The sequence below is a fragment of the Colletotrichum destructivum genome, chromosome 3 (genome assembly GCF_034447905.1).
Source record: "Colletotrichum destructivum chromosome 3, complete sequence".
Lineage (NCBI taxonomy): Eukaryota > Fungi > Ascomycota > Sordariomycetes > Glomerellales > Glomerellaceae > Colletotrichum > Colletotrichum destructivum.
In genome coordinates this window covers 700136-720340 of record NC_085898.1, presented here as the reverse complement: position 1 = coordinate 720340, position 20205 = coordinate 700136, and the positions used below count along the sequence as shown (strand labels likewise).

At 56.2% G+C, this 20205-nt stretch overlaps 8 protein-coding genes across 8 annotated transcripts; 3 read left to right on the top strand and 5 right to left on the bottom strand.

Annotated features, from left to right (window-relative positions):
* Positions 1-1865: 1865 nt before the first annotated feature.
* CDEST_04293 (uncharacterized protein) lies at positions 1866-2540 on the top strand (the record flags this gene model as incomplete). The annotated part of the gene is made up of 1 exon (XM_062920452.1): positions 1866-2540. The coding sequence occupies one exon, from the start codon at positions 1866-1868 to the stop codon at positions 2538-2540; it is 675 nt and encodes a 224-aa protein (XP_062776503.1).
* Positions 2541-3666: 1126 nt separating this feature from the next.
* CDEST_04292 (Putative NAD-dependent epimerase/dehydratase, NAD(P)-binding domain superfamily) lies at positions 3667-4719 on the top strand (the record flags this gene model as incomplete). The annotated part of the gene is made up of 1 exon (XM_062920451.1): positions 3667-4719. The coding sequence occupies one exon, from the start codon at positions 3667-3669 to the stop codon at positions 4717-4719; it is 1053 nt and encodes a 350-aa protein (XP_062776502.1).
* A 3057-nt stretch (positions 4720-7776) lies between these two features.
* CDEST_04291 (Putative cupredoxin) lies at positions 7777-8962 on the top strand (the record flags this gene model as incomplete). Its single annotated transcript, XM_062920450.1, has 3 exons — positions 7777-8134; positions 8226-8583; positions 8644-8962. The coding sequence occupies exons 1-3, from the start codon at positions 7999-8001 to the stop codon at positions 8960-8962; spliced, it is 813 nt and encodes a 270-aa protein (XP_062776501.1). The 5' UTR covers positions 7777-7998.
* A 437-nt stretch (positions 8963-9399) lies between these two features.
* Positions 9400-10595, bottom strand: CDEST_04290 (Putative GroES-like superfamily, alcohol dehydrogenase-like, NAD(P)-binding domain superfamily; the record flags this gene model as incomplete). The annotated part of the gene is made up of 1 exon (XM_062920449.1): positions 9400-10595. The coding sequence occupies exon 1, from the start codon at positions 10420-10422 to the stop codon at positions 9400-9402; it is 1023 nt and encodes a 340-aa protein (XP_062776500.1). The 5' UTR covers positions 10423-10595.
* Positions 10596-11377: 782 nt separating this feature from the next.
* CDEST_04289 (uncharacterized protein) lies at positions 11378-13508 on the bottom strand (the record flags this gene model as incomplete). The annotated part of the gene is made up of 2 exons (XM_062920448.1): positions 11378-13126; positions 13203-13508. The coding sequence occupies 2 exons, from the start codon at positions 13506-13508 to the stop codon at positions 11378-11380; spliced, it is 2055 nt and encodes a 684-aa protein (XP_062776499.1).
* Positions 13509-14115: 607 nt separating this feature from the next.
* Positions 14116-15135, bottom strand: CDEST_04288 (Putative class I-like SAM-dependent O-methyltransferase). Its single transcript, XM_062920447.1, has 2 exons — positions 14468-15135; positions 14116-14398 (listed from the first exon to the last, which is right to left on the bottom strand). Exons 1-2 carry the CDS (start codon positions 14985-14987, stop codon positions 14187-14189), a joined length of 732 nt encoding a protein of 243 aa, XP_062776498.1. The 5' UTR covers positions 14988-15135; the 3' UTR covers positions 14116-14186.
* Positions 15136-15491: 356 nt separating this feature from the next.
* Positions 15492-16595, bottom strand: CDEST_04287 (Putative NmrA-like domain, NAD(P)-binding domain superfamily). The gene has a single exon (XM_062920446.1). The coding sequence runs from the start codon at positions 16524-16526 to the stop codon at positions 15606-15608; it is 921 nt and encodes a 306-aa protein (XP_062776497.1). The 5' UTR covers positions 16527-16595; the 3' UTR covers positions 15492-15605.
* Positions 16596-17692: 1097 nt separating this feature from the next.
* CDEST_04286 (uncharacterized protein) lies at positions 17693-18805 on the bottom strand (the record flags this gene model as incomplete). The annotated part of the gene is made up of 2 exons (XM_062920445.1): positions 17693-18463; positions 18555-18805. 2 exons carry the CDS (start codon positions 18803-18805, stop codon positions 17830-17832), a joined length of 885 nt encoding a protein of 294 aa, XP_062776496.1. The 3' UTR covers positions 17693-17829.
* Positions 18806-20205: the final 1400 nt, after the last annotated feature.

Genomic DNA, 20205 nt, shown 5'->3' with positions numbered 1-20205 from the left:
GTATGCGGTCGATGACCACGATGTGCTGCTTCGGCAGATTGCCATTCTCGTCGGGGAAGACACACTCGGCGTTTCCCACACCAACCCATAACAGGAGGGAGAGGACGCAGGTCCATAGCAGGCTTTGCATCTTGGATATCGTTTTTGTGCCGGACGGACCGACGGGCGAGGAAAACGACACTGATGGAAATACTTTTGTGTAAAGGACCAAAAATAAAATAAAAAGACAGACAACAAGATGTGAGACGAAGATCTTGTCTAGTTTAGCACATGGTTTATGGTATTATGCAGTTTCGGGAATACTTTGGACGTCTGGCCTGGCAAAGGGGGGTCTTGTAGGATTCCCATATTTTCTTGAAACAGAATGTCACTCGCCTCCCCTCTGTCTCTCTGCGCGATCTAGAATTGTCTCTCCCTTTTGGGATTCGGGTTGGGTGTATTGGGGAGGGGAGGGGAAGGGGGGCCGGACGGACTCGAGGGAACGCAACCGGTGCGGGAAAGGTGTAAACTAACAACGGCCAAAGGAGCCAAGACATTACGATCTTGACCCCAATTGTTGACTGAAAACGGTCATCGTGTAGCTTTGCACTATTTCCGAGGCTAACGTCGAACCAAGCCGAACTTATGCAGAGGGCTGAGATTGAGGCTCCGTTCAAACCACGGCTGAAGATGCTTCCATTGACGGCTTCAGACATGTTGACTCCGCCACGTCGGCGATGGTCCTCGATCCAGTAGTGTTATACTCACTTTAGCAGGGTGTTGTGTGCGGCAAACTCCACCTCTTTTATCGAGTCGTCTTTGTATGCTAATACCATCTCTGCGAAGCTTCCATCACGATGGCACAAATTGCTCCCCCAAAAGCACACTACGCCAAAACGGACATGCAGGAACTTGCCATTAGCCTCTGGAGAGGTCGGCCTTGACAAAGCTAGCTAGCTGGAAGATTACAATCCCGGCAAATCAAACCCTGTCGAATACACCAGGCTTCATTGTCTCCACCATCTGCATCTGCAGTTGATCAGCTGGCGAAAACTTGGGCGGTCGATCACACGGGCGCCGCGAGCCTGGTCCTCGGGATCCTTTGGACCCCTCTTCTTCTCTTCTCCTCTCTACTCTTGAACTTGTCGAGAAGGCAAATGACAAGACGATCGTGCTCAAACCGGGAGGTTCCTTGGACAGAAAGTATGCAGCCTCCAGGCGCCCGAGACAAGGACGCGGACCGCCGACCAATGAGGCGAACGCCTTGTGCTACCAGCGATATGAAGCCATTCCCGAAACAGTTGAGACATGGTGAAATAAGAAGCTTATTTTTTCTTTGGTGGCATTCTGCATCTTGCCTGCTAGGCGTTAGGTTAACCGAGTGAGCCACCAAGACTTTCCCATGTCTCGGTATCGCAGGAAAGGGCCTTCCGAGGGCTTGAACAGTCCGTTTTCGACGGGGAGGGGAGGGGATTCTTCGGTTCGTGGGGAATCCCCTCATATCTGAGCAATGATGATGACGTTGATATCCTCACCAGACTCAGGGGGTTGCGGTTGGGGTTGGAGGGGTAGCTTCGAGGCGTGTTGTGCAAAGGAAGAAGCCATCGCCGCATGCAGCCAGCCACTACCCAAAGAGCTGGGTCTTGGGGTCTTGGTGTTTTGTGTAGCTAGAAAATGGATGAGTGAGTTACACGATGCCCTTCGATTTATAAGAAGTCATCTGGTGACCCGACATCGAGCAGGTGGCCTTATTGGGACTGTGAGAGAGAGAGAAATAGACCTTTCCAGACCACCACTTCTTCTAGAAACCTCTCACAAAACTCTCTGATCAGATCAGACCATCAACCCATGAACACTCCCCATCTAGTTTCACTGCATTACACACAATGCATACGGCACTAACAATACTCCTTTCCATCCTCCTCCCTCTCGTCCTCGCAGCCCCGCACATCAGCCCGCGAGAGAATGGCTGCGAGATCGGAGCCACGCCGGTGCCGTCCGTCACTTACACTGTGATGGCCCCCGTGAGGACCATCATCATCGACATGACACAAGATGATGGCTGTCCATGGCTCGTGGATGGGTCACGTCCGACGAGTGCGCCTCCGGCGGCATCTCCAGCCCCCCCCTCAAATCCCGAATCAAACCCACCTGGCAGGATATTACTTGATCCCTCATCAGAGGGTCAGAACCGAGATCCTGCTCCTACTGCCAGCCCGGATGGAAGTGTACCAGGGGGTTCAGGAGGAGGAGGCGGCGCACAGCCGAGCCAGTCGCCCTCCGAGGTCAGCCGGCCTACCGGGGCAAGGTCCGGAAGGATTCCGCTTGACGGCAACTTCGGGCAAGGCATCCCGACCGGCCCCATCAGCCCGTCTGCCAACGCCGACGTCCCGACCTCGGCGGTACAGACGCGGACGAGCCTGCCACCCAAATCGACCGGCGACCGCTTCGTCATCTTTGCCGGCTCGTCCTCCAAGACCTTCAGCGTGCCAAGCATCCGTCAAGGTCCGGTGATGATTGGTCTGCTAGCCTTCTGGGTCTTTGTCGTGATGGTTCCTTGACGCGGGGAAAGAGGGGCGGTATTTTATTGCGAGTGTTGTTTGACTTTGGGGGAAGGTTTGGGATGTCGGCGAAACGGCGCATTTCAGGTTTGGGACTTTGATACCAGCGTTTCTGTTGCTGCGAGGAATTTGGGTCTGGGTGCTTGAATTTTTTGCGAGTTTGACCAGCGGCGACGATGATTACATACGAGATACCATATTTTTTGACAATCGTAAATGCTTCACATCTCTTCACTCTGGCCTTTTTGCAGTCATTACATCTTGACCAGAGTATCACAATCATAGCTAGGGGCGGTAACATTCACCAGGTAGTCATGAGCGTCATCATGACGGCCCCTTACTTTTTTGAACTGATTCCTATCTTGCGGGCTTGAAATCTGTCATCAAGGATCACGAACAGGGCAGCCGTCTTCTCACAAGTGGTTTATGAGTGGGCGGGGGGACCAAGTCAAGGTGCAGGGAGGTATTACGGGGACCTGATTCAAGTGGGAACATGTAGAACAAACAATTTTCAAATAAAAGCACAGCTCAACTGCCTCATCTCGTACAAACGGGGTTGATGAGGAGTGCAGTTCCGCCGCCTGACTAAACCAAATCACCCAGCAAGCACAGCAACGCCTTGGGTTTCCCCCGTGCTTAGAAATCGTCGAGCAACACCCATGACGATTTCACCCCACGCAAGGGGAGATCCCTGAGCAATCGACGGTTTCGATTCGTTCTGACTCCTGAGCCAATGATGAACCAAGTGAAACGATTGAGTTGCCTGCTGCATGAACCACCCCATCCGCTGCAAAATGCGTCAGAACTAGTCTGGACTCACTCGCAGGGGGAGGCGTTCCACTCCAAGAGAAGGCGAAGGATCGCATGCCTAGGAGCATCCAATGGAAATAGTACAAGAGGCAGCCAGCTGCAAGTCGGTCTGAATATTGGGCCGCCTTTACACTACGCGATATCGCTGATAGCCCGCGATTTAGATTCCGTCATTTGAGACCTCCTATCACGGGCACTTAACTGTCTGATATCGGCGAGAGAGGGGGACGAAAAGCCACTGTATAAAAGACCTGAAGCCGGCTGACATGATGATTCTAACATAAGAAAGCCATTGAGACCTCATAATCAAGTTACAATGACAACAGCGCCCAAAACCGTCTTTGTCACCGGCGCGAACGGCTACATCGGCAACGCCGTCGCGCGCGCCTTCGTCGCGGCCGGGTGGACGACGTACGGCCTCGTCCGGTCCCTCTCGGCCGCCACGGCGCTCGCCCAGGAAGAAATTCTTCCCGTCATCGGCGCCATCGACGACCGCGCCGCCCACGCAACGATCCAGAGCCACCTCCCCGCGACCCTCGACGCCATCGTCTCGGTCACGGAGAGTCTCGTCGACTACGTCGCTCACTACCAGAACACAGTCCAGCTCCTCCGGACCCTGGGCGCAGCCAGCTCCGCCGCCGGCCGGAAGCCGCTCGTCATCTTCAGCTCCGGCTGCAAGGACTACGGCGTCGGCCCGCACTACCACGGAGCCCCCGGCCTGGCGCCGCACACGGAGGAGTCCCCCCTGAACCCAATCCCCCTCCTAGCCAACCGAGCGACCTACGCTAGGAAAATCTTTGACCACTCGGACGTCTTCTCCCCCGTCCTCGTCCGGCCCACCAACGTCTACGGCCGCACCTCGAGCTTCTACAAGGCCTTTTTCGACGTCGCGGCCAAGGCGGCCGCCGAGAGGAGGCCGCTCCTCCTGCCGACGCCGCCCAACACCATCGTGCACGCCCTCCACGTGGACGACTGCGCCGAGGCCTACGTCGCCATCGCCACGCACCCGGACCGGGCCGGGGTCGAGGGCCACGTCTTCAACATCTCGGCGCAGCGGTACGAGACGGTCGACGAGGTGGCGCGGGCGCTGGCGGGGGAGTACGCGATCACGGGCGGCTTGCAGTACGTCGAGCCCGGGGCGCTGAAGGAGGGCGAGGACCCGTGGCCGCCGGCCATCATCAACTTTCCCCAGTGGACGGACTCGACGAAGCTCACGCGGCTGACCGGGTGGAGGCACCACCGCCCGCTGTTCTCCGAGTCGATCCACGTCTACCGTCTGGCGTACGAGGCGACCAAGGCGGCCGGGCACGAGAACATCAGCCGGGTCGACGGGTATCTGAAGGCCTGGACGAAGCCCGCGTTGGCGTGAAGGAATCAGGGAGGGGGTGTCGGTGGTTCATGGGACTGCCATGACGTGCGATGAGTTAGTTCATCGGGCCATGTCAGACTCCTGTCGATGGGCGTCATCTATTGGATTATCGGCGATGCTTTAGAAAAACAAAGAGAGGAATCGTGCAATGAAAACGCCGTCGGTTTTGGTTGCTGGGCAAGGGCAGCCACTCCAACGAATTCGATTCACCGGATTCATGATTGTTTATCGTATCTTTTGCGCATGACAGAGCTGCTTGTTATCCGGGGAGCATTGCTAGGGCTATGTAGCAAGGCTTGTCAGTTGAGATGTCGACTTTTTTCAACACAGTAAACAAGTAGCGTTGCCATCCTGCTGAATGGATTGGTATGAAAACGGTTGGTCTTCGTCGCCGTCATGAGAGAGGGGATAATCTTTTTGCGGACCTGAGATGTTCGCATCACTTTCAGTGTCCTTGAGATGTCGGAACGTCGGAAGTCTGTCGGAATGCCTGAAGTGTACACTCTTTACCTATGCCTAGTCGACTTGAGACCTAGATACAACTCATGTTTCACGGTCCCCTGAGTCGTTCGTCACCAAGGCCGAACGTGTCCACTATCCATCACGCTTGCGTCCAGATGCAATCTACCTGAGAAACGCCATCGCATCTTTTGCGGCCAACATGGACGGCTTCTTGGGCTCCCGACGAGACATCCTCCACTGCATCTCGGTGTGGTTGGCCAAAAGCGGGCAGAGGTCCATCGTTGTTCTTGGGGAGTTGAGATGGATTAAGGATCGAAATGGATGGGGCCAGTCAGCAGATGGCATCTGAGTCGGACTTGAGTCCACACATCAACTACTTCCAAGCCATCAAGGGGTCCATCGTCAGATTGTCCAATCGATTGTTAGGCTTTACATGGGAGGAACAGAGCCGCCCTGACCCCCGGTCCTCCCGGCCACGCAACGCTCAATGCTTCGTGTGCTCAAGATCGATGGACCAGGAGGGGGTCCACCACCAGGTCGTGGTGCCTGTAGCTTGGGGAGCTCGGAACGCGTCTCTTGTTTCCATTTCGCTGATTGACTATGCTAGGTTTTTCCAGGGGACAAGTTATCCATAGTCAGTATGAAAATGTGTTGAGATATTCGCGACTCCAGGTTCATGATAAAGTGGTGACCTGATTTAACATTATCGGCGCTGGGGTGGATGCAAGTTTGGCATCTGCAATTGATAACATCATGCGAGAACGGCTTTGGAACGTCAAGACATCGCACCCGGCGCATAAAAAAAAGTGTCGTTGCTGGAAAGCTGGGCCAGTAAGGTCAAAGACGGGCAGTATGGTGAGGGCCCCCCGGTCTTTCGGAGTCGTTGACGGAGATCAGATCGTACCGGCCGGAAGCAAAATGCCAGATTCGGGCGACGACGGATGCCATCGACTTACAAACCAACCAACCTACCAACCAGCTAGCACACTCAAGCATCATTCGTCACCTCCAGTTTCCGATCGGACAAGAGAAATCATGCGCATGGTTGCGCATTAGTTACCAGCTTGACCCCGTGGCTGTGACAAGGGACTCCCCAACACCGAATAACAAACATTGGAGAAACCGATACCAAGGAAGAGTGCGACAGGAAAGCCCGAGATTCAACCGTGTTCAGTGTATGTTGTGTGTGTGCGTTGTCTCAGACTCTCAGACTCTCCTGCAGGAGCTTTGGACGGGGCGGGGCAGATGCGATGATGGGAGTTCGAAGGGTGAGATGGCAGCTTGCTTTCACACTGGAAACCCCCTCCCATCGTATCCCATCCCATGTCCTTGACAGTCTGTCGCAACTCTTCCAAGTCGCGGGCAACGAGGACATAATGTCGACGCGTCTTTTGGGTCAGAGATGGCACTGATTGTGCAGTTGGCAGGACGAAAGTGACACGCCATGAACGTCGATCGTTCAGGGTCTGTTGGTTCATGGGGGTTCCGTCCACGTTTTCAACTTTCTTTCTTCAATAACTACTTTTTTTTTTTTTTAAAGATGGGGCCAGGAGGGCGTCACAAGGCTTCTTTGGACCGGCTGAACCGCGCGCGCGCGAGAGGGAGAGGAAGCCCAAACCCATTCGGATCATCGCCGAGCGTTGAAGAAATTTCTTTTCGTCTCATCTCTGGCAGGGGGAGGCTGTTTCGTCCCGGCTTTAGGCAGAGTATAACTCAGCGGGCAAATCAAGCCAGCTGCCTTCTCTGCCGACGCTTACTGCCGACGCTTACTGCCGAGGACGGACTCGAGAGGAACAAGAGCTGAGGAGGAGGTGGGGAGGGATGCCCCCCCAGTGTGTTTGGGGTGTCAGAAGGGCCCCTGTCGTCTGCAAACGGACAGACTCACAGAACCAACACCACTCACTTACTTACATACACATGCCCTGACAAGCCGTGACAAGAGACAAGAGACAAGAGGCGAGATGCTCCACACCGGTGTCCAGAGAGAACGAACCTGAGGTCGATGTGAAACATGGAAAACTCCCGAACGACAAACCAACCAGCCCTCCCATATTTCATGTAGCTATTGGCTCCATCACCCAATCTGCCCACCTCGGCCCCACGCACATGGCAGCTCGGAAACACAGACTTACGCCATCCCATGAACCCATCTATCCAGGCCTCCACCCCCTGTCTGGTGGAGAGAAGGGATGGGCGGCGATCCAATCGACATGATCTCCCGCCAGATCGCCGCCCATTAGGCGTGAGCCTCTGTCTCCCCGAAAGGGGTATCGCTCATCGGAGCCTCAAACCGTCACGGAACATCATCAGACAGCTTGGCGGCACGAGCCTCATCGACTGCCCCAGGTGGCAGGCATCATCATCGTCACCGCCTGGAAGCAGTTCGTCTTGGCTGCTGCGCTGAGTCTCCTTGGACCCCCTTCCCCTGTGTCGGCACTTCCATCATCATTGGTAACGAACGGCCCCCCCCCTGCTTGGACAAGCCCCGTACAAGAAGAGGCTTGAGCCTTTGGCTGGGCGGGTTTTCCGAATGGACAATGTGCTAGAGCCCAGTTGCTAATATAATTCAAAATTTAGACTTACTCGAACTTTAAGTCTCATCGTCTGTCTCCGTCTCCCTTCCTTTCTTTCTGTTCCTTTTCCTTCCTCTTCGACAAAAATACACCTCCTAGTGAGGACCAGCCGCGATTTCCATCGGCCTCTTCCATTAACTTACACAATTTTAATCTATTTCCCAGGGATAGTCACTGTTGAGCAGTGTTCACTTCAGTCATTTCTCGTAGAATCTAAAGCTACTTTTTCTTCTTTCCATCCATCATGAGAGTCAACTCAGCTTGGGCCTTGATGGCTGCTGCTGTCACGGTCAGCGCGATGCCCCAGCCCGTCTCCAAGAGAGACCCTTTCCCGGCCGATGGTACCGTCGTTGGGGGTGTTCCGCATCGCCCGTTCAGGAGTAAGTTACCTTTGCCCTCATTCCCTGGAAATTCGAAATGTCCACTCTTGGACCGCCGTGTAAGCAGTAGCTGACGATCGACGAACGGCAGTCAGGAGACAAGCAGCAGCACCACCGGCGACGCCTCAAGGCAACCAGCTCATCCCCGTCGTGGTCGGCGGCCCGCAGGACACCTTCGTGCCGAACCTGATCCAGGCCCAGGTCGGCGACGTCGTGCAGTTCCAGTTCAGCAACGGTAACCACACCGTGACGCAGAGCGCCGAGGGCTCCGCGTGCCAGCCGCTCCAGGCGCAGAACCCGGCAGCCATCCACAGCGGCCACATCCCGTTCCAGGACGGGCAGGCGATGGTCGGCACTTTCAACATGCCCATCACGAGCGCCGACCCCATGTTCCTGTACTGCGCCACCGGACCGCACTGCCAAGAGGGCCAGGTCCTGGTCATCAACCCGTGAGTAGAGGCCCGCTCGACTGGACGGTCAGCGGACAGTAGTGCTAACAAGGACGGCAGCACCAACGCGAACCAAGTCGTCCAGTACTCCAAGCTGGCGGCGGCGGCAAAAGCCAACGTCGACGGGACTACCGTCTCTGGTGGTGCTGTAGGGCAGATCCCGCTGGCGAACGCGGCTTTCGTACCGGCACCGGCGGAGCAAGGTGGTGGTGGTGGTGGTGGTGGTGGCGGCGGCGCACCCCCGGGAGGTGGTGCACCTCCTGCTGCTGCCCCGGCTGCTCCGGCGGCTCCGGCCCCCGCAGCTCCTCCAGCCAATCCCGCCCAAGATCCGGCCGCAGCGCCGCCGGCCGAAGCCCCGGCCGCCCCACCAGCCGCTTAATGGCCTCTGATTGTTTTCCGCCGAGCTCAGGAAGCTCAGGGAGTTCAGTCACAGCCTAGAATTTGCTCCGGTTCGGCGCTGTCCCGCTCCGGGGGAAGCTACGTGGTTGGCAGCGTTGGCGAATGGAAGAGGTAATCTACTTGTATGTAATATCAATCTTATATATATATATATATCCTACCGCTATTTGAAGCAGACTTATTGAAGTTTGGGGTTATGAGAGGATTGTAAACCAACGGCAAGTCCGTTGCTAGACTTTTGACAACCAGGAAACACTGCCAGACACAATGACCCTCGATGGTTTACACGGCTTTTCTTTTTTTAAACTGATTCAGTAATATTATTCACAAAAGTGACATTGAATGACAATGCAGCCGATAGAAACGCCATTCAACTAGCCGCTCAGATTCCGCTCAAACATGTCATGACTCTCGAACCTATGGCTCAATGACAACCTTCAGACCACTGACTCCCTTGAAGAGCACCTCAATCGCCTCGTTCAGCCCGCCCAGCCCGCCATCGATCTTCTGTGATGGAAGCCCAAGGATCTTGTTGTTGGAAACAGCCTGGGTGAAGTAAGTCCCGTACGCCCACCTCAGCAGTTCGGCATTCTTCTCGTCCTGGATCAGCGACACCGACCAAGATCCGAACTCGGGGACCACGCCCTCGGGGAAGCTCGAAGGGTCGGAGGGGGGCAGCAGCGCGTAGATCTTCCCGCCGCCCTGCGCCGCGACGACCTTGGCCGTGATGTCGAAGGTGGGCTTCAGGGAGATGGAGTCGACGACGTAGTCGTAGGGACCCTGCGCGACCAGGTCCTTCACGACCGCCTCCTGCGGCTGGGTATGGTCGACGACGTGGACCGCGCCCAGCTTGGCGACGAAGTCCTTATGCTTCGGGGACGTAGTGGTGACAATGTCGTACCCGGCCTGGGTGAGGTACTGCGTCGCGAAGCTGCCGAAGCTCGACGTGCCGCCGTAGACCAGGATCTTCTTGCCCTTGGACGGCAGCTTGTTGACGGGGTCGGGCCTGTCGAGGCCGAGGTGCACGTTGAAGAGGCCGACGATGGTGCTGAAGTTGCCGAGCAGGCCGACGGGGACATGCAGATCGGCGCTGTCCGGCAGCTTGCTCGCCGTCACGTCCCGGGCGATGACGTACTTCTGGAAGGCGCCGAGCTTGTTGCCGAACTCGCCGCCGGTGCGCGCGGCCGCGACCTTGTCGCCGACCTTGAAGCCGGTGACCTCGCTGCCGACGGCCGACACGGTGCCGCCGTAGGAGGAGCCGAGGACGACCGGGTACTGGAGGGGGAAGACGGCCAGCTTGGCCAGTTTCGCGTCGATGGGGACGAGGGCGATGAGTTCGTTTTTGATGAGAAGCTCGTGAGGGCCGGGCTGGGAGGTTTCGACCTCTTGAACCTCCAGCGGCGCTCTAGCCGCGGGTTGGATGGCGGCTGAGTGAGGCATGGTGATGGCTTCGTGAGAAGGGGGTTGCTTTTGTTCCTTGTCTTGGTGTTTCTCAAAGTGTATGCGGGGTTATTGTATGAGTTTCGACTATGAGTCCGATGTAGATGTTGCAGTGGAAAGAGTGCCGAGCGAGCTGGTGATGAATTGAAATGCAAAGAGTGAGAGATCATGGCAATGGGGCATCGAGCCTCTACTTATTCCCCTTCATGATGCGACGAAACGGCCGAGCGCGCAAGTCTAATCCAACAGGTTTGTTTCTAAGCGACCAACAGCTTACACACACGCGCGCGCGTGCGCAAAGAAAGCAAGCAAACGCAATTCAAGACGCCATTGGCAACATGGTTCACGACGTGTGTTGTGATTGATAAGCGGAATGTCGACAACCGACTCGGACGGACCCCCGCCCCGGAAGATCCGGATGCCGCGAAGGTTTAGCCTATGCGATGGCACCAATCGCGAGAACCCTCGGACATCGGAGTGATGGAATGTGAGCAATTAACCCGAATGGCTGTACTAGAACCGCCTTGTGTTAATGTCCGGTGTTACAACCCGGACGAAACTCGCGGCATAGGGTTAATGTGTGTGTTACATCTATGTTGGTTTTAATGTAAATGTGCAAATTAGATAATCTTGTTACTCTTAGCAGATCGACGGCCGTCTTGCCTACCAAGAAGCCTAAAACGTGTATTTTGTAACTAACACTCTTTCTAAAATTGAGATTCCATTACGTATCTTGTTCCAATTTCATGAAGCACTTACAGAAGCTTGCTTTACTGTGCTTGCTTCTCGGTGAGTTTGATAGCTGCTTGCCTCACTAAGACCTGGAGATGTTCCAACCACTCAGGCTTCTTCTCTGACAGGCAGAAGATCTCCCTCAACTGTCTATGTCCACCTAGTTCTCCTCCCAGCAGAAAACAACGGATCCTTCCAACCAAAAAAGAACAAAGCAACTTCTTCAGTTGTAATACCTTCCACTCTTTACTACGCCAACGGCTCCGTCGTCCAGAGTCGCCAGGCCAATCCGCCCAACCTCGGCCGCCGGCTCGATGTCGCCGAGGCGCAGCCTGGCGTCCTTGAAGTGCCTGACCCATTCGTCAGACGACCATCCAGAGGAGCCCTCCAGCCCGCCGACCCGGTTGTGCAGGAGCGCGATCGACGTCGACCCGAGCACGTCGGGCGTGAGCGTCATCATGCGCAAGACGGCACCCGCGATCGCGCAGAGGAAGGCGACCAGGGACGAGATTATGAGCACGCCGAGCCAGGCCCGGTCGCAATAGATGACGTCGTGCCGAGAGGTCACGTTGCCGGTGATGTTAAGCATGTAGTCATAATCATCCCTTCTGGTAAAGGGGTCAAACAAGCGAGTGCCCCGATCAGGGTCCGAACTATTGAACGACCCCGTGAACGTTGGCGCGTCGATTCCGACGTAGAGAATCGAGTTAAGCATCTGCGCCAGGGAGAGTTCGAACGTGGCCCGGTCAGTCGTGTTGTAGACCGGACCAAGATCATCGCCCCCCACCGCGCGGAAGGGGTTCGTCAGGTAGACGAGCGCCGGTTGGCGGGTCTGGCTGGAAGATGCGAGGAGCGGGAACAGATTGGTGAGGAAGTCCAGCACGGCTGACTCGGTACTATCCGTCTTATCGAGGACTGTCCAATTGCCATGGAACGGGGGCTTGGGAGACCGCCGGACGGCGTGCGGGTGGCAAATGCTCCCGGACGAGTCGCCGGATATGCTGGCGATGCAAGTCACCTGCGTCTCGGTGTGCGTCGTGGTCAGGTCGCACTCGGCCCAGCTGATGATGGACAGGTCCATATCATTCCCCCACTCATCCGCATCCATCGGATAGCTGGATTCCCATATCAGCTTTCGGGCGTCTGGAGCTCGCGTAACCCCAAGATTCGGGTCGTCCCAGTCGCGAAGAGAGATGGCAGCCTGATACTGGGGTTTGGCACCTTCGCCAACCGCCCAAACGTTGTCGGTCTGGTTGCCCTGGAGTTCGGGGCTTAAGGCTGGCGGGTTGCTGGTCCAGTTGCTCAGAAGAGACTGATTCGAAACGAGGCTTATCGTCGGGCACGAGAGGGTCAAATAGGAGCCGGGAAGAACAAAGGATGTGTTGCCGTGCGTGGCCAGGTTGGCCACCGGCGTGCCGATGAGAGACGCGTACTCTATAGGGTCGTCCCCCGAAAGGTCGATCCAGCCGGACTCGCCGTCGGACTTGCTGCTCCTCTCAAGGTTTTGGATTGCGGGAAGACGGACGTTTCCCCAAATGTCCTGGTTGCGGCTCTTCAGGAACTTGGCCGCCATCAGTGAAGTGACCACGGCAGAGGGAACAGTCGTTTGAACAACTCTACCGCGAGCCGTGTATGCGCTTTGGGTGTAAATTTCTTGGAATCCACCAAACGTGTCGACGGTGCTCAGCATCCTCAAGTCGATTTCGCTCTTGGATATAACGGATATCACTCGGAGAGACGCCTGACTCCCCAAGGGAGACAGACACCAGAGGGCGACGATGGATAGGCCGAGCAAGTTGTAGGTTCGAAGGTTGATCTGCGTCGTGAAGGCCCGCGATATCGTTTGACTCCCAAGGCACTGTTCGAGCGAGCCGAGAGTCGCCCCTTGACTGGCCTGAATGCGCCACGACGCGACGTTCTTCATCGTCGCCCCGGCAATGGCAGCAAAGAGGACAGGGAAGATGGTGGGCGCCTACGTGGAGGATGCTTTTGTCAGCCTGAGAGGCAACAAGAAAGGAGAGAGTCTTTGGACCCTATGGGAAGCGTACGTATTGAGACATCCTGACCAGCATCACGCCGGTAGACCCGGGCTCGGCGGGGCTTCCATTCACGCTGTACGCCCAGAGCCCGAATACGCCAAAGAGCAACGCCAAAGCCGCGAGAACCAGGTCGACAATCACCCGTCTGCATCGTTTCACCCACGGCTTATCGAGAGTCTGCGGCCGAGGCTGGGAACGGCGTCGAGGCTTTTCCTCGGGATAGTCGGGCGCCGAGCCGATCCTGGACTCTGCGCCCATCTGTTGGTCGTCGACGACGGGCAGGGCTCCGTACGCGGTCTGCCGAGAACTCTGCATTTTTGCGATGGAAGGCTTCGATGCAGTGCCGGCAGCCACTCCATCTCCGTTCTCACTGGGAATCGTTTGCGTTATGAAGACTTTGGGAAAGCCATCAAACCGACTTGGCCAGCGTTATATTTAGATCAGGCTGCGCTCACTGTTCACCGTGGGCATCGATATGAGTGCATAAGTGTGGCAAAGCAGCTTGCAGCTTTCTCGGCTGTCAGCCTATCAAGGACGCCGCATTCCGTAGTCAGGCGACAGGATGGAACGCCTCTTACTCTACGAGTGTATTTCGTGGAACTCCATGTCTGGATTGTGTCTGTCGGGTGTTGCATCCAATGTGCGCCAAATACACGTACGAATAGCTGACCATGCATACGTGGCCCATTCTGGACACCCTATTTCTCAACATGCAGCATCAGGCTGGGCAATCATCTTGATTCTCCTCTTTCATGATAAGTAACATGTCTTGAGGGCAAATATCATGCGAAAATACCAACTTGTCGGTATGAGCTCCGCGCTGCGTGTTGCCGTTGATAATCATTGATGAGCGCATAAATACACCCAGGGGGCGGCCTTTCAAGACGAGAATTCGGCCTCAATCGAAGTGTATTACATGTATAGAGATTTGGCAAAGAGAAGAAGCAACAGATTATTGCTTCTTTTGCCATCCTATGACAAGCTTGACAAACATTACTCCAAAACGGGCATATAAACACTCATCTCGAATCCATTCGTAAACGGAAGAGTCATGTTCTGGAAGCCGTTCTGCGGGTCTCTCAGGAACGCCAGCAGATCTTTGTATCCTTCAGCACCAGATATGGTGTTGTCCGTCAGGACGACTGCGCCCTTCCGCAGACGGGGGAGAACGACTTTGAGCGTCGGCAGAGCGAGGGCTGACCAGACTACACGACGAATGAGTACTTGGATATGGTTTTGATTGCTTCCATGGAACAGAGTGGGAAAAGACTCACTGTCAAGCAGCAACAGATCAATCTGCGGCAACCCTTCCTTGAGAGTCTCGAGCAGATCCCCGACCCTGAGATCGATCTGTTCCTCGACCTCCGCGCCGCATCGCGCCCAGTACCCGCGCGCGACCTCGGCCTTCCGCGCCTCCTTCTCCGTCGCGACGACCGTCCCGGCCTTGCCCGTGGCGGCCTTGGCCCTGCCGACGGCGAGGGCAAGGTAGATGGTGCTGACGCCGAAGCTCGTGCCGGCCTCGACGACGTTGGTGGCGCCCGTGGCGCCGATGAGCTGGTACGCGAAGCGGCACTTGTCCTCGTCCAGCGCGACGAACTTGTCCAGCATGAGCCTGTCGAACTCGTCCGCCGGGTCCGCGCGCGGGTGTCGGTCCTCGAGGTCGTTCATGACATCGGACGAGAAGACCTTGCCCGTCTTGGACATGGCGGCCTCCTGTTCGAGGGACTTGGCGTGTAGCTCGGAGAGGAGCTGCAGGATGTGCTGCGGGGCATGGATGGGCGAAGATAAGGACATGATTGAGGTTTGGAATAGGAATCACAGACTCAAGCTGTAGAGAACGTGAATTAAATAGTTATCGGTTCAGACGAGCGGATGAGACATGCACGGTCTTGATGAACTGGGAGTTGGGTGTTAATGATTATTGCGAGTCTTCATGAAGAGGTCTACATCTCGATAGTCACGGCTCCGGGTATCTTGGCGATTGTTATAATTATCAGTCATCCTGCGTCTCCCCCGCATGATTGTTAAACAGATCCGGTGAGTCATCTCGCCTCGCTCCAGGAAACCACTAAGGGATCAGAATACGGTTCTCGGCGCAGAGCCGCCATTGCTCCAATCCTAGGAAACATGCAATCTTTAGAGTGTGAAGTTGCAGGTTTCGAGGATACAGAGTCTTGAATCTCATCTGTCAGTCACTCGGACGCAATGCTTAGGAAAAAACAAGCCAACGTCCAACATCAAGCAATGAAGGAAGGCTCTGGATGCTGATTTCGGGGCTCTCTTATGGCTGTTAAGACCGGTGGTTTCTCTCTTCTCTATTACATCCGAGGGTCAAATAACAGGCTTGGAATCGCCTCGGCCAAAATGATGAGATTTGAACACCGCAAAGCACCCTCCGACCAAGCCTCGCAACTAGATATCGTTGTCGCGCAAAAAGTCCTCCAACGAAGTTGGCTGAACATCGAGCTTGTCGTTGTCAATCTTCTCCATATCCCACGTCCCCTTGTTCATGTAGTACTGATAAAAGTACGCCATGTACTGATAAAAGTCTCTGGGAGAGCTGCGCTCGCGGGCCTCGAACGCGAGCTTCTCCAGATCCTCGTCGGTTCCCCGGCTGTGAAGCGCGACCTTCTTGTTCTTGACCCTCTCGTACGCCGCCGCGAGTTCCTTGACCGAGTGGATGCCGGAGATCGTGTTCCAGCACCCGCCCTCCTCGGCGTCGTCCCGCGTGATGATCGCGGCCGTGAACTCGGCCGCGTCCCCTTCGGTGGTCCACGGCATCGGCTTGCTCCCGTCGCCCCAGAAACTCATGGCCTTCTGCTTCCCGTCCCAGTAGCCGTTCATCTCGACCGCGCCGTAAGGGTGGCCCGGGAACACCCAGAAGACCTCGGCCAGGACGCCGGTGAAGACGTAGTGCGGCTTGATCGGGGAGCTGAGCTCGGCGAGGCGGCGGAGGGCGATGAGCGGGTCGTAGCTCTCGTGCATGCCCAGCGGGTCCCGGCTCCAATCGGCGTTCCAGGTCGACAGGACGAAGCGGCGGACGTTGGCGCGCTCGGCGGCCCGGAGGAGGAGGAGCTGGCCGTCGAACTGGAGCTCGGCGGGGAAGACGCCGTACGCCGAGATGACGGCGTCGACGCCCTCGCAGGCGCGGTCGAGGGCCTCGATGTCGTAGTGGTTCTTGCTGACGATGAAGTCCTGGAGTTTGGCGAGGCGCTCATCCGTGAGCTTGGAGGGGTTGCGCCCGAGGCCGCGGACGTGGTGGCCTCTGGCGTGGAGGCTGTCGATCAGCTTCTGGCCGATGTTGCCGGTGGCGCCGGCGACGAGGACCAGCATGATTAGAGGTGGATGAAAAGGCTGTGAAAACGTGGCGAGATGTGGTAAGATTCCTGTGGAAACAGTTTGCTGGCTTTCTGAGAGGTGATGATGCTGGATGGTCTGATCCGCAAAAGACTTGTTGGCTTCTTCAACAACCTAGAAATTACACGGCGGGGTTGGGCCAAGAGCCTTCCAACAGAACCAATCGACGGACAACACGAAGTCTCTGTTGGAGGGTGAAATATGGCCCCCTCCCCTGTATCGACGTTCTCTGATGGCGCTCTCCGTTCGGGGTGTTGGACGGATAATATCTGAAGCCAAGCGATATCTAGCCCATACGGGAAGCTGATATGCTGGTGGTGCTCCATAGAAACGTCATCCTGCGCCATAAATGTGACAAAGGTATGAGAGCCAGCTGTTGAAGCCGTCTATTTCACGTCTGCTAGGGTTACCAATTCTTCAACTTTGTCAGATGAGACCGGTCATTGCTGACGGTACTGATGATGGCCCTGAGGGAGACATAATACATGCACTGGATGAGTTTCGGGTTAATCTATGCTATAATTCTCCTTGCTACAAAACGCTTTGCAATTGTCAGACTCTTGTTCACACAGTAGCAGTCGGCAAGCTAACATAGTTTATATTATACTATGTGAGGCTGACTGAAATCTAGCCAGTTTCATCGACGTTGTGAGCCCTTTCTTGATGGCTTAAATCCCGGCTTTAGCGCATTTTTTTGCGCAAGGTCTCCCCAACAATGAATGACAAGACCGAGATGAAGGCTTGTCACAGATTGGTGGTATGCGTCCTGCAGCCGCCCCATGTTCGGCCGACGCAAAGAAGCAAACGCTGCCCGCGCCCCTGGGAGCCGCCGCCGGCAAGTTCCCGAGCGTCCTTAATCACCGAGGGAGTCTGATTGTGAAGCAGCCAGCCGGGCCAAGACATGCCTCCCTCTCTCTACGCCACAAGGTTGCTTTTTGCTTGCGGAGAGTAAAGGAATGGCATGGCGGCCCCTCCAATCGGAGATGGCCCGAAGCCTGTCGCGACTTGCACGCAGCACCCTCCTAGCAAAGCTTTTGTTTCTCTCCTCGCAGTCTCAGTTCTCAAGGGGGTCAGAAGCGGCCATTAATATTGGGTGCTGTCGTCTCTGAATGCTTCAAAGGATGAAACACAAACCCCTTCTACCAGGCAGCGCGGCCGGACGAGGTTTGGAATTAAAGTCTACCGACAGTATCTCTGTCTCTAGTGTACGTACAAGGAATACCGCCACTCCAAGTGCCCAAACCCCTCATCACTCATGTATCTCATACAGACAGTTCGCCTAGTCCTCCTCCTCCTCAGCATCGTGAGGAACCAGGCTGAGGTGGTTCAAGTTGGCCCGGGCCTGCTTCTTCACCCAGGCCGCACTGCGCCTCTTGAACATCATCTTGGGCAGGATCTCGTTCAGACAGACGTCGACCTTCATGCACGTGCCGCCCGCGCAGCAGCTCTGCTTGATGCAGACCTCGCCGTTGCCGCAGTCGTTCGTCGAGTCGCAGCCGGACTCGCACTCGTTGGGCATGGCGCAGACGTCGCGGCCCTCGACGGTGCGGAAGCACACGCAGCCGGACTCGGTCGAGCACATGGGGATGGTGGCGTCGCCGCAGTTCCACACCGTGCTGCAGGATAGCGCCGGCCGCGTGACGTTGACGAAGGGCGCGACGATGGTGGTCGAGACGACCGTCACGGTCGAGGTGAAGGTTGCCGCCGGGGCCGTCGTCGTGACGGCCGTGGCGCCGAAGCAAGAGCAGGCCGAGCTGTAGCGGGCGGCGTCCGAGCAGGCCGAGGCGTATTCGGGGACCTTCTGGGTGGAGAGGACGGCGGCAGTCTCCTCGGCCGCGGCCTGGCGCTGGTAAAGGGTCCTGGTGACGTTGGCCGTGAGGGTCTCGATGCTAGATTCGGTGACGAAGACGGTACTGGTGCCGGTGTGTTAGTCGAGATGGCCAAGGGTTTGGGTTCAGGAGTAAAACTGAGAGTGAGAGTGAGAGTGAAAGTGAGGCAACCTACGTGGCACTCGGGGTCTCTGTGACGGCGAGGAACGAGCTGCACTCAGCCAAGCGGAGCTCCATCGTCGCGGTGCCGTAGCGAGTGGCCCTGACGGCACGGAGGCAGTTGTCGGCGTTGCATCCCGTCGCGCGAGCTCTCAGGGCGGGCAGTTCGGGAGCTGCCGGGGCTTCGGGAGCCGCTGCGATGTTGTCGGTGTCGATGACGACGGCCGATGCCACAGTGGCGAAGAGCGCGGCGAGGGAGTACTTCATCTTGATAAGAATCAACGAGTGTGTTTATGCTCTTGCAGCGAATGTGGGTGTCCGTGGTAGGCAACGATTGACGGCCTCTGCAACTATAACTAAAGAGTGTAGGATGAAGGAGTTCTGGTCTGCGTGTCTTGGGGTTCTTCTATTCTTCTCGGACAGACGGGACACCAAGACAGCCTTATATCTCTCCCTGGGCACACTGGTTGCAATACCGCGAGGACGGCGGAAGACATGATGCAAGGGCGGAGGCGGACTTGGTAGCGCCTCGGCAACCATCGAGAAAAGCAAACAGCTCTCAAACCCCGACGTCTTAGTGTATAGTGCCATGCATCTTGCCGTCACTGGACCGTCACTTGGCACCCATAAGCCTGTGAGGACCTGAACAGTTAAAGTGCTAGAGCAAACAAGACGTCCGGAGAACATCTGAGCCCTCGCCTTTGTTGAAAAGAGCGGTGTTTGCGTTTGAGGCCGGGGACGGCAAGCCGCATCAAGCAGTGAGGTTGGCCTGACTTCCAGCCGGGGTGGCAGTCGGAGGTCTGTTTGCTAGTCTGGTCCGAGGACAATAGGCTTGTCGGTGAGCCTCAGAGAAGATACGAGTTAACCATCCTCGTTCCTGGCCGTGGTTGTTGACTGTCCGCCAAGGACCTGCAGTAGCGTGGCGCATCGGTGTCAACGGCGCCGTCTCAAGCCCGCCGAAGCCTCCCGCTAGCAGCAGGCGGTCCCGCGGCTTGGGGCAACTCGGGGCTTGTTGGGTTTGCCTGATCGTGCGTCTGGAAACGAGGATTCAGATGTCTGTGGGCGATTTTGATTTAAGCTTGGTCTCGCTGTGGCCGTTCCCGCGCAACCACTCTCTGTTTGTTCTTCGATGCCTGGGAGTTGGATACCAGAGCTCAGACGCAAACGTGGGATACGTCGTCTGAGCTCACTAGGTAAGTAAGCTTGTTGCCAACACCTCCACCTAGTTGACTGACGTCAGTTCGAAGGCTTCATTTGGCGAATCCAGAATGCTGTCTCGGACTGAAGGCTCTTGGCCATCCTGCCAGCGGCGGAATGCAATTCCATGTATACTGTTCCACGTGTCGTCTTGATCATGTAATAAGTCAGGCCGTTGAGCCCCGTTGTTGCACAAAAACCCCAGGCTCAAATGCCGAAGACATCTCATTCCTCGCTGTACTGATCTACATTTGCAATCACCGGTAATCAAAATAAAGACAAACATCCGACGTGAGGCAGAGAAGCGAGCGTGACAATGACCGATATGCATCTCCCCAAGAACACATGGCTGGCAAACAAGAGTCCTCAGATGCACGACGGAACGCCCGTCCATGACGCGGGAACAGACACATGCCTCGAGCACGACTCTCCAGCAACGCGGCAGCACGGCCATCCAAGACGAATAGCAG